Raw genomic sequence first — 14,065 nt, 5'->3', positions numbered from 1 at the left:
ATGATATTGTCGTCAATCGCTGTAAAGTTAGACCTGCATTGCCAGGTGAGTCACGTCCGTACGTATGCTTGCGTAACTGTCTGGCTTTTGATCTGTTGTTGTTGTCAGACACATCATGCAGCCTTCGACAGTAAACACGATCACAGACCCAACTAGAAAATATCTTTTAAAAATACATTAATGATCTCAACATTTCATTTATAGCTTGCCCCTCTCGCATCTCTGTGCAACAATGGAAAAGTGTGATATGAACTTTAAAGGTGCTATAATGCCAAAATGATTTGTGCTTTTGTAGTTATCAGCCATTTTTGAAATGGAAGGTTGTTAAAATGTTGAATGGTCTTTCTTGTTGTCCTCTGGAGCTGACGCAGCTTTTGCACCATACTCTCTGTTAGACATTTTGTCAATCAATCGATCAGTGCGTCAACTAATCCCAATGTCCTCAGAATCTTAATTCTGCATTTTACCAAGCTACTTTCCGACATTTATATGCTGTCTGTGCGGTACCTCGGTTTACAAATCGAGGTCAGAACAGAGGTTTGGACAGAGATTCTTTACCTTTTCATAGGTTCAACATCAAGATAGTTAACTTCACCTGATTGACAATTAACAGTGTTAAAATTTACATGGGTTACAATGTACGGTTCTTATTGTCAACTAGCTGTATGGCCCAGCCTTACTTGGGTTTGTGTAACGTGAACGTAATACAACCGAATGGCAGATAAAACATGTTGTAGTAATGTAGTAATAGTAAAATGACACCATAAAGGGGTTCATGCGCAATTGATTTTCCATCACTGTATACAGTATTGGGGGCGAGTAAAGGTGGAGAAGAATGAGAGGGACAGCTTTTATGTTTCAGATTTGCTGCTCTTGTGCCCCATACACTGCACTACCTCAAGAGACAACACCTTTATTGAACAGAAAACATCAGAACATAACAACGGCAAACACCACTCTCAGTCTTGGTTGCCCCAATTACCCATGAACCATTGTAGGCATAACACATCATAAACAGTATGAATATCCAGGCAAAATGAATCCCTTGGTAATATTCCAGGTAAATTGTAGATTTTTTTTTTTTTTTTTTTACAATCCAACACCTTTTTGTGGACTACTCAACGTATGGGGTGGCGTGGCTCAGTGGTAGAGTAGTTGTCCCCCAAACCCAGAGGTTGTGGGTTCAATTCTCCGCCCTGATGAACACGCCTAAGTGTCCTTGAGCAAGATACTGAACCCCACGTTGCTCCTGGTGCTGCGTCACCAGTAGGTGGATGGTGAGATAGTGTAAAGCGCTTTGAGCGCCTTGAAAGGTGGAAGATAGTGTAAAGCGCTTTGAGCGCCTTGAAAGGTGGAAAAGCGCTATATAAGTGTAACACCATGTAACACCATCATCACAGCATATTTAAATTTGTACATGAAACCGTAATGTTTGAAAGCCAACTGTGACATTGCAATCACAAGAGACACGTATTTTGCCCAAAAGATGGTGCTGTCGCCCCCACAATTAGGTTGCATTTTCTATGCTAATTTTTGGAATTCTGCACTAATGGCGTACCGCAAGCAACACGTCACTTCTGTTCATTAATATTCATGACGTTAGCTGCTGTTGCTAAGGGGGGACACGCTATTGTTTGTCCCCAATAGGAAATGAATGGAAATCGTGTACGAAGGAGATGTTTACAGAGCTAAACCTACCAATTCTCTCTGAAAATGATGTCCCTGGTGCCAAATTCACTGGCAAAGATGTGGAAGAACATAAAAATGTTCAGTTAAAGAGATGGCTGGAGTCTCGAGGGCTGAAAAAGACGAAAAAACGAGCCGACCTAAGCATAGCCTTAGCTTTTTTATCGACACCTGTTTATTACGCGACTGACAATGACTTTCTGCTGTTTAAACAAGCTATCCTTTACCATCAGCCCTGTCTTTCTTATATATTATATCCTCTGGTTGTCCTACGTCTCTGACCATTCTTGGTGGTAATTTATATTGTTAGTTTTGTGTAGCGATCGCAAATGCTACTCAGTTACAGCCAACGAACACTTAATTTTTTTTTACAACAGAAAAAGTAACAGTGGCAGTCAAATACAACATTAATTCTTTTCATGTCATTCATTGTCAGCCAGAAGCAGCACGGCACAATGTCACGCTAAAAAATAAGTAAAAAATATCAAAATGGCTTACCTCATACCTCTGAAAGACCATGCCAACCCAACAAAATGTTTACTGCATATGAAATGTGAATGCATTCACCGAGCTGGCCTTAAAAGTCCGCACAAGTTGACTCATTCTTCACATTTTTTCCTCTGAGTTTTTGGTTTCGGGAAACGTATGAAGAAAACATCCTTATTATGTCGTAATGTCTAGATTCGTTTCTACAAGTTCCAAAAAAGCAATGTGTGATGTTCGTTTTTGAAAGATTACCGGAGAAAAGTAGCAGAATTAACATGGTTTCTATGCGAAGGCGGGTCTATAATGTCCCACTTCTGCTTTACTTCCGCTTTACGATGCGACGTCACGGTCTAAAAATAGCATGCGTGCGGTACGTCATTGGAGGCCTACAGAGATCAAACCTCACTCCTAGAAGCTAAAAGTACAACTGTGTAAAATTTCGTCAAAATCCGCCCAGCTGTTTCGGAGTCCATAGGGAACAAACACACTCAGACACACACACACGCAGACAAAGTTCCATAATATATATATAAGTGTATATACAGTTGTACATACGAATTTAATTCATTCCAGGACCTGGTTTGTAAGTCGAAATGATTACATGTTGAGCGGGATTTTCCCATAAGAGTACATTACAATTCGGTGAATTCGTTCCACAGCCCAAAAACGTATGCTAAATCCATCATAAACTCTGCAGTCACAATTAAAAATAGCAATTATACATAGCAAAACAAGTAAAATGTGAATACAAATCTGAATAATAATAATAATAAATGTAACAACGTGGGTTCTAGTGTGGCTGTTGTCTTTTGCGTGCTGTTCCTGAACATTGTGACTGATGAGAGAGGTGGAAAGTAGCCATGTTGTGTTGCACAAGTTCTGAAATAAATGATTAAAAACCTGACGAAGCTGGCAAATTCATGCCGATGTTGCCATAATAATAATAATAATAAATTGGAAATATAAAAGCCTTTTTATTGCCACCTTAGCTTATAGAGTCTGGCGAACAGAGGTCAGAGGAGAGCACGGGTAGAGATAGAGGAGGAGGACCGTCAAGATCGTGGACATATTCCGGCCGTATTGTCTAGCCATTTCACTGACACGCACCCCATGCTCATTTTTTAAAAATCATTTCAATCTTAATTTCAACAGTAAGCGTCACCTTTTTCCTTTTTACCACCTGCACTAACCATTTTAGGACCCATGTTGATTTCTCTCGCAAGAAAATCTGCCGTGCTGGCATCTTGGGGGAAAACAATGAAATTTCTACGCTGTGGTATGCCGTAGACAAATGCGAGTCATTTGTTTTTCTTTTCTTTTTTTACCTGTCCTGTTCAGCTGCTCAACATGGAGGATAGGAATCTGAGTGTCTGATTGCTCTACAGTTTTAATGTATCACATGGGAGTATGACATACTCCCATTGTGATAATTCAACGTGCATCGTTTATTAGGAGAAAGCAGCGAACAGGAAGGGGTTAAGGAGGGACAGAAAAAAGAGAATTCAGATTCAGAATATTTATTGTCATTGTTACAAAGAGCGCAACAAAACTTGGTTTGGAGCATCCATACAGCTAATAGGAGAGCGAGACAGAAGAAGCACAAGAAACACATTGAACGCCTACACTAACTGTGAATATGTTGGTGCTATCGTTAGATAATTATATTTCAAGTTGACACTAGGCATGTGGCGGTTACCGGTTGCAAGGTTTACCGTGGTATGAAAACGTCACGGTTTCAAAACCACTAAGATTATACGTTATACCGTAGTTACGGTATTAGCTATTTTTGAGGTCCCAAAAATGTAGTAAGAAATCCGTGGCTTGGAGCGGCAGTGCTCGCCCATCCCCTTCCAGTTGTTGCTCTGTCCTGTGTCTGTCAGTGACACTACACCTGACCTCCCCCTCAAAAATCAAAAGTCGTTAGTATGGTAGTACTTCGGCCACTGAAAAGAAACAAACAGCCGTGGCTTAGAGGAGGAAGGACAGCGGACGTACTGGCAACACCTCCGACATTATTTCACATTTACGTGATCATCATCAGTCACTTTGCACAAAATTTAAGTAAATGCTGTCATGAACGTTTCCCACCAGCTACGAGAGGTCACTCAAGCTGGTTTAGTGTGTCTAGCGATGATAAAACAAATACTATAATGTAGGGCTGCAGCTATCGATTAGTTTAGTAGTCGATTAATCGATGAACTAGTTAGTTTGAATAATCGAGTAATCGGATAAGGAACATAAAATAATTAAAATACCTGAGCTGAGCCTCAAACGGTATTAAAAAAAATGAGGATCGATGTACAACAAAAGAACATTTAGCTAACTTACATAGCAAAAGGCTTAAATGCTATAAAAGCTAACTTTTTTTTTTTTTTTTACAATGCTCTTAACAAATAGTTCAGACACATATTCCCACAAAAAATGGCTAAATATACCCATAAACTACTTTACGAATGCATTAAAAAACATTAGCTCAAACAAAAACTTAACTTATGTTAGTCTTAACAAGGAGCAGCTGGATTCAGTCACGTGAAATGAGGCAGACTAGAGGGCAGTGTATCCACCCCAATCAATAAAACTAAATGCAAACACTTTCAAAACAAACCATTAGAATGCCACGTTAATTAAACGACTACTCGAAGCAGCAAAATTTAATTTGAATATTTTTTTCCAATCGAATACTTGTGTTAATCGATTAATTGTTGCAGCACTACTATAATGTAAGCTTATTAACAAGGCAGATATCGTGGCTAGTTACCATGCCAAGATGGCTAACTAGTTTCCTCTCTACCATTAGACCATGCCAAGATGGCTAACTAGTTTCCTCTCTACCATTAGAGTATTTTTGTAAAGTTGGTAACACTTTATAATAACTATCAATTTACTAGTTAATAGATCATTAGTAAACTGTTGATAAATGATTTATTGTTGATTTGTGAAGTATTTCTTAACAGTTTGTTAAGCATTTACAGGGTGTTCTTAACCTGAAACACAGTTTGTGTAGAAACGTTTCAAGTTTTTGTGTGTATCGTTTGGCATTTCTATCTTTTCAGGTTAAGAAATGCCGTTCACTTCAAAAGAAAAGGCATTTTGATAAGGCATTTTGCAGGCAGCGCTCATGTTGCACATTTATGAAAATCTGCCATAGAACCGACAAATATTTGTACTTTTCTTTGTATATTTAACCAATAAAACTTATGACCTTCGACATAAAGTGTATATAGTTTAATTAAGATCCATCAACTAGCATGGGCATTTAGAATGGGGTCAACCATATTGGAACACCCTGTAAATGCTTAACAAACTGTTAACAAATACTTCACAAATCAACAATAAATCATTTATCAACAGTTTACTAATGATCTATTACCTAGTAAACGGATAGTTATTATAAAGTGTTACCGTAAAGTTTTCCGCCATTGTAAACATCTGCCAATTTGCAAATATGTTGTGGGGGAAAAAAAACCTGTTCAATGGCAAACTATTTTTTGTTGTTTTACATCTCAAAATAACACATTTTTTGAGCTATAATGGCAATATCATGAAACCGCAGCATTATTGCTTAAGGTTATCATACCGTCAAAATCTCACATGCCTAGTTGACACCATGTGGAGGGCCTGATGACCAAGGAGAAAGAGGGGGTGGAGGGGGGCAGAAAGATAAGTGATTGGGAGGGGTGAAGTGTACACAAATATGAAATGTGAGGTGTAGAACCGAATATTTGTGTGAATCCATTGTGAGTGTGGATATGTTGGCATCCTATTCTCTGCTTCCTGATCACTAATCCTGAGTTTCTCTACTTGAGTGTGTCTGGGTCAAATTTTACGTCGGATGTTGAAAGGATCATGTGTCGATGCGTTCGTATATCAAGGTACCACTGTATGTAGATAACAATGACTGAGTAACCGAATGTTATTCATTCACCAACAGAACTGACAATTGAGTATCATTGCCGTTGTAAGCGAATTAATAAACATCTGCTTGGATCATTTAATTTGAAAAGATGAATACATTTAGTGCTTTGTAAAGAGACAGCTTTAGAGATAGTTTTAGGTCACCACGAAGGCACTTACAAGTGTGAAGTGCGGGATTCTAAGAGCTCAGGAGTGGCTTTTGTTTGTTAATGTAGGTCTCCATGAAGGGGGCGGCCCGACCGGCCCGCTTTTCTGGGACAGTCGTGCTGCACATCACATGATGGGTTTGGCCTCAGGGTGAGCCAGTGAAGGAGTCTAACATGCTAGTGGGATGGGTGGAAGACAAATACACCAGTGTTGTACGTCTTAATATAGCACAGGTTGTCAGACGGGAGATATTTCGGCTAACTTTGTGAGTGCACCGAGCCAATGACGCTTTAACCAGGTTCCTTCTGTTGGAATACTAAAATAGGCCAAAGCTCAGTCCACTTTGCTGTTACATGCATCTGTATGTAGGCTGATCTGTCAGAAGTGACAGTCACATTACCGCAATTCTGCTGCCTGAGAAAGCAGCTGACCAGAAAAGGAACTATGTACTGTAGTACTACTCTGGACCTTTAACACAATTTTGTGTCTTATCACAGGAAACAGGAAGTGCCGTTGATCAGTTTCCAAACTCTTTTATTTTTTTTCTCTACATGATAGTTTACAATTGATTTTATTGCACTACTGCTCAAACCTTATGTTTTCTCTTTTCCAGGTCATTGTGAGTGCTGCTAAAGATGTCTGATAGTGTCGATATTGAAGAGAAACCACCTGCCCCTCCCTTGAGAATGAACAGTAGTTCCAGAGACTCTTCATCTGTGAATCCCGCCTCTAAACCGCTTCCAATGGCTCCTGAAGAGAAAATTAAGAAAGTGCGTCTGCGTTCCATCTTCCAAGGAGGAGATAAGAGTGAGTACCCGCCAGCCCATGTCGCCATCACGCTCAACCCCAGTTCATTCATTTTTAGTGCTTGATGCACTGTACTTGAAAGTGTTACAAATTGGCTCCTGTTTATGATTCTGCTCAGCAAACAAGAAGAAAGAGAAGGAGCGTCCTGAGATATCGCTTCCTTCTGACTTTGAACACACCATCCATGTTGGCTTTGATGCAGTAACAGGAGAATTCACTGTGAGTGTCAATTTCACCCGATAGAACAGAAACTCATCCCCCATCTGGCAGCATTCATTATGAAACATCACACGTTCATTAAAGGGATCCACGGACAGAAAGACTTGGAGTTCTTAATAGATAAATGTTATTATGAGTTAAAATATTTTGATATTGAAACCCCTTTGTTTTTATATAATTTGTAAAATTAGTTTATCTAACAGGTCGCCATTGTTGTTGACGTAGCAGGGCGATGACGTCACAAGGTTACGCTGCCGGGCTTCCAGAGTATGACTCTAGCGCAAGGGCGTAGGTTTGCATAGGGACGGTAGGGACATAACACTACCAACTTTTCATAATGCTCAAATTGTCCCCACCAACTACTAAGCAACCTTATACTGTATATGTTATATAGGTTATATTGTCTTCCCATATGTCGTAAGAACAGAATTGACCCGACCTTTATGAAGTGAATTGTTTTCATTATGTCCCCCCCCCCACACACACACACCCAAACGCAAATTTGACTGGCTAATGACTTGACCCCCCACCCCCCCTTCACACACATACAGCACCGACAGAGACAACATATCAATAACATGCCGTCTCCTCCGCCCCCCTTTTAAGAGGAGGGATATTAAAAGTATTTTTTCCGCCAGCAGCAGCCACTGTAAGTAATGTAAAAAGATGTCAATGGAGGTGGGGAACAGACCACTTATTTTGTTACCTAAAGTTCGACTTGCATCAAAGTTAGCATAACATTAAACTGTGTGAACTTGCTAACCTGAAAAACTCAAGGAGGAAGCTCCTTCGAGAGTAGTGTCCTCCTAGATGTGTTTTCTACTGTTAACATTAATTCAACTGTGAGAAATGTAGTGAACTGAGGTTTAACCCCTTGTCTCCAATTTTTATTTGTTTTAAATTTTTATTTATATGGTCTAAAAGCAGCCCAAAGGGGATTTCATTTTTTGTTGAGTTTGGCTGTGCTTTTGGACAAAATGACTTTTACCTGAAGGAAGGCTCCATTTTCATTTATTTATGTCATTGTCTGACTAATAAGTTTTTTCCAGTTATTTTTACTATATTTAGTCAGTTAATGTTGAGAGGGCTTAAGACATGTTTATTTTTTGTATTCCTGGATAGGTAAGAGCTTATAAACAAGTTTGTATTTATTCACTATGTTAATATAATTTATATTAAATAATTGCAATTTAAATTTGCTAATAAAATACAGACATTTATTCTGGAGGTTTTCAAAATGTTTATAATATAATATAATATAATATAATATAATATAATATAATATAATTAGGGCTGTCAAACAATTAAAATTTTTAATTGAGTTAATTACAGCTTAAAAATTAATTAATCGTAATTAAATTAAATTAATTTAATCGTAATTAAATTCGCAATTCAAACCATCTATAAAATATGCCATATTTTTCTGTAAATTATTGTTGGAATGGAAAGATAAGACACAAGATGGATATATACTTTCAACATATGGTACATAAGTACTGTATTTGTTTATTATAACAATAAATCAACAAGATGGCATTAACATTATTAACATTCTGTTAAAGCGATCCATGGATAGAAAGACTTGTTAGTACAAGTTATAGAAATTTTTATATCAGAACCCCTCTTAATGTTTTCGTTTGAATAAAATTTGTAAAATTTTCAATCAAAAAATAAACTAGTAGACCGCCTTTGTTGATGTCAATAATTACACAATGCTCATGGGTGCTGAAGCCCATAAAATCAGTCGCACCCAAGTGCCAGCAGTGGGCGACAAAACTCCAAAAAACACAAGTAACAAATGCACATTGCACTGTGCTGTCATTTTAATCTGTTTGAGCGGGACATGTGCGTTAATTGCGTCAAATATTTTAACGTGATTAATTTGAAAAATTAATTACTGCCCGTTAACGCGATAATTTTGACAGCCCTAAATATAATATAATATAATATAATATAATATAATATAATATAATATAATATAATATAATATAATATAATATAATATAATATAATATAATATTTTTTGAAAAAATAGGTTTGAATCAAACGGTGTATCACTTGAACTAATACACATGAAAGTCAGTATTGGTCAATACAGTTTTTTTTTTTTGCATTGATCATTTGGCCTATCAATTAATTAGGTTCATATTCTTGAAAAATATTGCCCTGACCCCCGTTCCTCCAATCTGTTTGGTCTTATTAGTGTCCTGTCCACATCAAAAAGTGTACATGCAGGTTATGCTGTTATATGGTCCCTACCAATATTGAGAACAAACCTACGCCCTTGCTCTAGCGACATAAACATGTCACCTGTTCAACTCTTTCAATTTGAACTTGGAGGAACATTAATGAGCATGACAGCACTGTCAATATTTCACAAAACAACCACCAAAAGCAGAATGAACAGGAAAGACGAGACGAGTGTATGACAAAACCTGTGTTCTGCCAAAATGTGTTACACCGGCGAAATGTCCTACAAGAGGCAAATTTTATACACAAAGTACTAACTTGCGCTTTCAGCTTGTTTTGCATACAGACAGAACATACTAAAGATCCCTTAAGAAAATACTTAAACATAGTAATTTTAAATAAGGGTGGTTTAAATACGCTACGTTACTAATGTGGCCAACAGATCAACAATCTGCTTGAAAGGTACCACAAGAAAACAATGCTTAAAAGTATGAGAGAGGAACATATGCAAAAAATATTTTGAGGCAATGAAAAGATAATAAAAGACTCAATAAAAACACAAATAGTAAGTACACTTAATAAAAACACAAATAGTAAGTACACGCTGCTTTTAGCCGATGTGCGCATGTGTTGGACGTCTCGCTGCGTTGAAGGAATTGCAGAACACCGGTAGTGTTCGTCTAGTGAGTGACGACGTTATCACTCATAAAACATGGCGCCCTCCGTAGGTCAAAACGTACTAAATATTAGAGATTTTTAACTCTATGGCAACATTTTTTGTATTTCTAATAACATATTTTAGTAAAAAAGGACAATTGGAGCAGGAGATCAACTGGCGGATCGGTGCAGTGTCTGCAGTGATGCGGACTCTGCACCGGTCCGTAGTGGTGAAGAATTTACCAGTCAATCTACTTTCCTACCCTAACCTATGGTCACGAGCTCCAGGCTCTCGCTTAGAGATAGGTTGAGAAACTCGGTCATCCGGGAGGGACTCGGTGTCGAGCCGCTACCCCTCCGCGTTGAGAGGAGCCAGCTGAGGTGGCTCGGGCATCTTGTTCGGATGCCTCCTGGACGCCTCCCTGGAGAGGCATGTCCCGCCAGCGGGAGGCCCTGGGGACGACCCACGACACGCTGGACAGACTATGTCTCTGGCCTGGGAATACCTCGGGATCCCGCCGGAGGAGCTGGTTGAAGTGGCTGGGGAAAGTCTGGGCTTCCCTGTTAAAGCTGCTGCCCCTGCGACCCGATCCCGGAGCAAGCGGAAGATGATGACTGAATGGATGGAGAACAATTGGGGCTTATTAGAGCCTACAAGTCTTTAAGTCAGAGGTTCCCTTTAAGAAGTTACAATAGTTCCAGTGACAAAATATTTCTATAATTTTTGTTTTAATTTTTAGTTTATTGTGTGAATATTTATTTCCAATCCTGTTTTTATTATCAATATGAAATTATTTATGATGGTGAGGTAGCACCAATTGCCGCCCTGAAATTCATTTTTTTTCATGTTAAATTTTCGTTGATATATACTAAGGGTGGGTATTGCTTCATATTTGGCGGTATGATTCGTATCACGATTCATAGGTCACGATTAAATTTGATCCCGATTAATCCCAATACTACACTTGAAGACGATTGTTGTGATATTTGTATATGACTTTAAAAAAATGAAATCGAAATGATCATAATAGTATATTTTAAAAGAAAACAAAGAAGACCTTGTTTATTTCATTTTATTTGTTTAAGCCGCAACTCTGTCACATTGAGGGCGCCACACTGACTAACTGGGCTTGGTTTTAACTTTGATAGAAAGAACTGAAAGTCTAACTTTATCAGTTGCTCCAAGCTATCATGCCTCATGCACAACTGGAAAATGAAGATATTAATAAGACAAAACAGACCATGTCTCATCGTTCAGTTCCATTCAGTCACAATTGATAATATTTTTTGGCAAATAAAATCGTAACGCTTCCCAGAATTAATTTTATAAGGTTTGTATTTAACTTAATGGTTTTATCTATGCTGACTGGGGTGTGGCAAGCCTGTCTTTTAGCGTGGCAGTTGCCACTACATGCCACACCTGGTTGATCCATCCCGGGCTGGCAGTGAGCATTCACTTGTTATAAGTACACCTTCAAAGTGTGGAGTTTTTTTATCCCACTTCTCAATCTTTCAGGGCATTCCAGAGCAGTGGGCACGCCTCCTCCAGACCTCCAACATCACCAAGCTTGAGCAGAAGAAGAACCCCCAAGCTGTGTTAGATGTCCTCAAGTTCTACGACTCCAAAGAGACGGTCAACAACCAGAAGTACATGAGCTTCACCTCAGGAGGTACAGAACACCAAAATAGTTTGGATATTTTAAATAGAAGTACAGAATGCTGTGTTCCTTAGTGAAAAATAAATGTGTTAAGTGTACCAAAACCTCGCATACATTTGTGTACTTGAAGGCACACTAATCATCAGTATACTTCAAAATTGTTTATGGATAATTTACTTAAAGCATACTATTGTGGAACAACTAGTTTTATACTAAATATGTTTTAATTGTAATTAAATTGTGACTTTTGAATTAAGTAGTAAAACTAAAGTACATTGATCCCTCATTTTTCGCTGTTAATGGGGACCACAACCCACCATGATAAGTGAAAAATCGCAAAATAGCGCCCCCCCCATGTGTTCAATGTATTCAGATTTCGCATTGGAAAGAGATACATATAAGACATGTTTAATTAAAAAATAATAATTAACTTTTATGTATTTATATATTTTAATAAATAGTTTTCAAGCACTTCAAATATAGTAATTATAATAAGTTTTAAACATGTTATTGCCTCAGGGAATTATTTTTTAAACAAGAATTGAGTAGAAAAATGCTTGTCTTTATTAAATGCTTCATTGAGTGAGTCCACTCAAATCCGCTGAAGCTGTTCACTTACACACAATGAGTTGGCATTTGTTTAACAACTTAAGCAATGATTGACGCATGTGGCGCTTTGAAGCTTCAGCTTCCAGGCATATCTGGCAAGATCAAACCTAACTCATTGTGTGTAAGCTGTTCACTTACACACAATGAGTTGGCATTTGTTTAACAACTTAAGCAATGATTGACGCATGCGGCGCTTTGAAGTTTCAGCTTCCAGGCATCTCTGGCAAGATCAAACCTAACCTCTGTCAATCATCGTTAACTTAAATAAGCAACTCCAGTGCACTGCCTGACCAAAAAAGGAGCAAGAGGGAGAGTGAGACTACGTGATCGGATTGGGACAGCTCATCTTTATTTATTTATTTATTTAAAAACAAAAAACAAATATATATATATATATATATATATATATATATATATATATTAGGGCTGTCAAAATTATCGCGTTAACAGGCGTTAATTAATTTTTTTAATTAATCACGTTAAAATATTTGACGCAATTAACGCACTAGGCCCGCTCAGACAGATTTAAATGTCAGTACAGTGAAAGGCCAACTTGTTAATTGTGTTTTATGGAGTTTTTCCGCCCTCTGCTGGCGCTTGGGTATGACTTGCATATGTTATGTGGCGTAATGTCGCCCTCTGATGGCGATTCAGTGCAGCTGATTATTTGGGTTTCGGCGCGCTTTTCTGACGTGATTATATGTCGACGCGAACTCACACTAATAGACAGTGCTATTCAGACCAGCTAACGTCTGCATCCAGTATTCAGTGGCAGTTCTCATAGCCCCATCACACTGTTTGTGTCTAATACATGCATCGCTTGTGAGTTATATTCCTCCTTTGTTTATATTCATGAGCATTAGATAGTTATTGATGATGTGTATTTGAATTTGTTCACATATATGGTGAAATGCAGTTACATTGTTAGATGCTTGTGAGCTAATTGGCTAGTGCTACTGCTCAAATGGACACGTGTGTGTACATTTTATGTTATTTTGTGATTTATGCAAGTTATTGACACATTGCCTTGTTATTTTCAGTTTTACAAAAATACAAGAAACGTGCTCCTGTCAAAAAGAGATGACTTCAGTAAAGCCCATGCAACTTTGCCACACCGTCTGATTTCTTTTTGGAACTTATGTTCGCTATCTGTCAATTTGTGTACTCACACACATTGAGGACAGAATAGGGCTACTAGTTTATTTTTTGATTGAAAATTTTACAAATTTTATTAAAACGAAAACATTAAGAGGCGTTTTAATATAACATTTCTATAACTTGTACTAATATTCATCTTTTAAGAACTACAAGTCTTTCTATCCATGGATCACTTTAACAGAATGTAATAATGTTAATGCCATCTTGTTGATTTATTGTTATAATAAACAAATACAGTCCTTATGTACTGTATGTTGAATGTATATATCCATCTTGTCTTATCTTTCCATTCCAACAATAATTTACAGAAAAATATGGCATATTTTATAGATGGTTTGAATTGCGATTAATTGCGATTAATTACGATTAATTAATTTTTAAGCTGTAATTAACTCGATTAAAAATTTTAATCGTTTGACAGCCCTAATATATATATATATATATATATATATATATATATATATATATATATATATATATATATATATATATATATATATATATATGCGATGGACTGAGGGCGCGAAGTAGCG

The 14,065-nt window shown here is 37.6% G+C and overlaps 1 protein-coding gene across 6 annotated transcripts in view; it reads left to right on the top strand.

Annotated features, from left to right (window-relative positions):
• Positions 1 to 14,065, top strand: part of LOC130906323 (serine/threonine-protein kinase PAK 3) — a 64,271-nt gene that overhangs the window by 29,603 nt on the left and 20,603 nt on the right. For all 6 annotated transcript variants that reach the window (XM_057820521.1, XM_057820526.1, XM_057820525.1 and 3 more), the window contains 3 exons: positions 6,848 to 7,041; positions 7,160 to 7,260; positions 11,624 to 11,777. In XM_057820521.1, the coding sequence (XP_057676504.1) occupies positions 6,870 to 7,041; positions 7,160 to 7,260; positions 11,624 to 11,777 (427 nt within the window). In that variant the 5' untranslated portion in view covers positions 6,848 to 6,869. The remainder of the gene's footprint in view (positions 1 to 6,847; positions 7,042 to 7,159; positions 7,261 to 11,623; positions 11,778 to 14,065) is intronic.

This window comes from Corythoichthys intestinalis, chromosome 18 (assembly GCF_030265065.1).
Source record: "Corythoichthys intestinalis isolate RoL2023-P3 chromosome 18, ASM3026506v1, whole genome shotgun sequence".
Classification (NCBI taxonomy): Eukaryota; Metazoa; Chordata; class Actinopteri; order Syngnathiformes; family Syngnathidae; genus Corythoichthys; species Corythoichthys intestinalis.
This window is presented reverse-complemented; position numbering and strand designations above follow the sequence as displayed.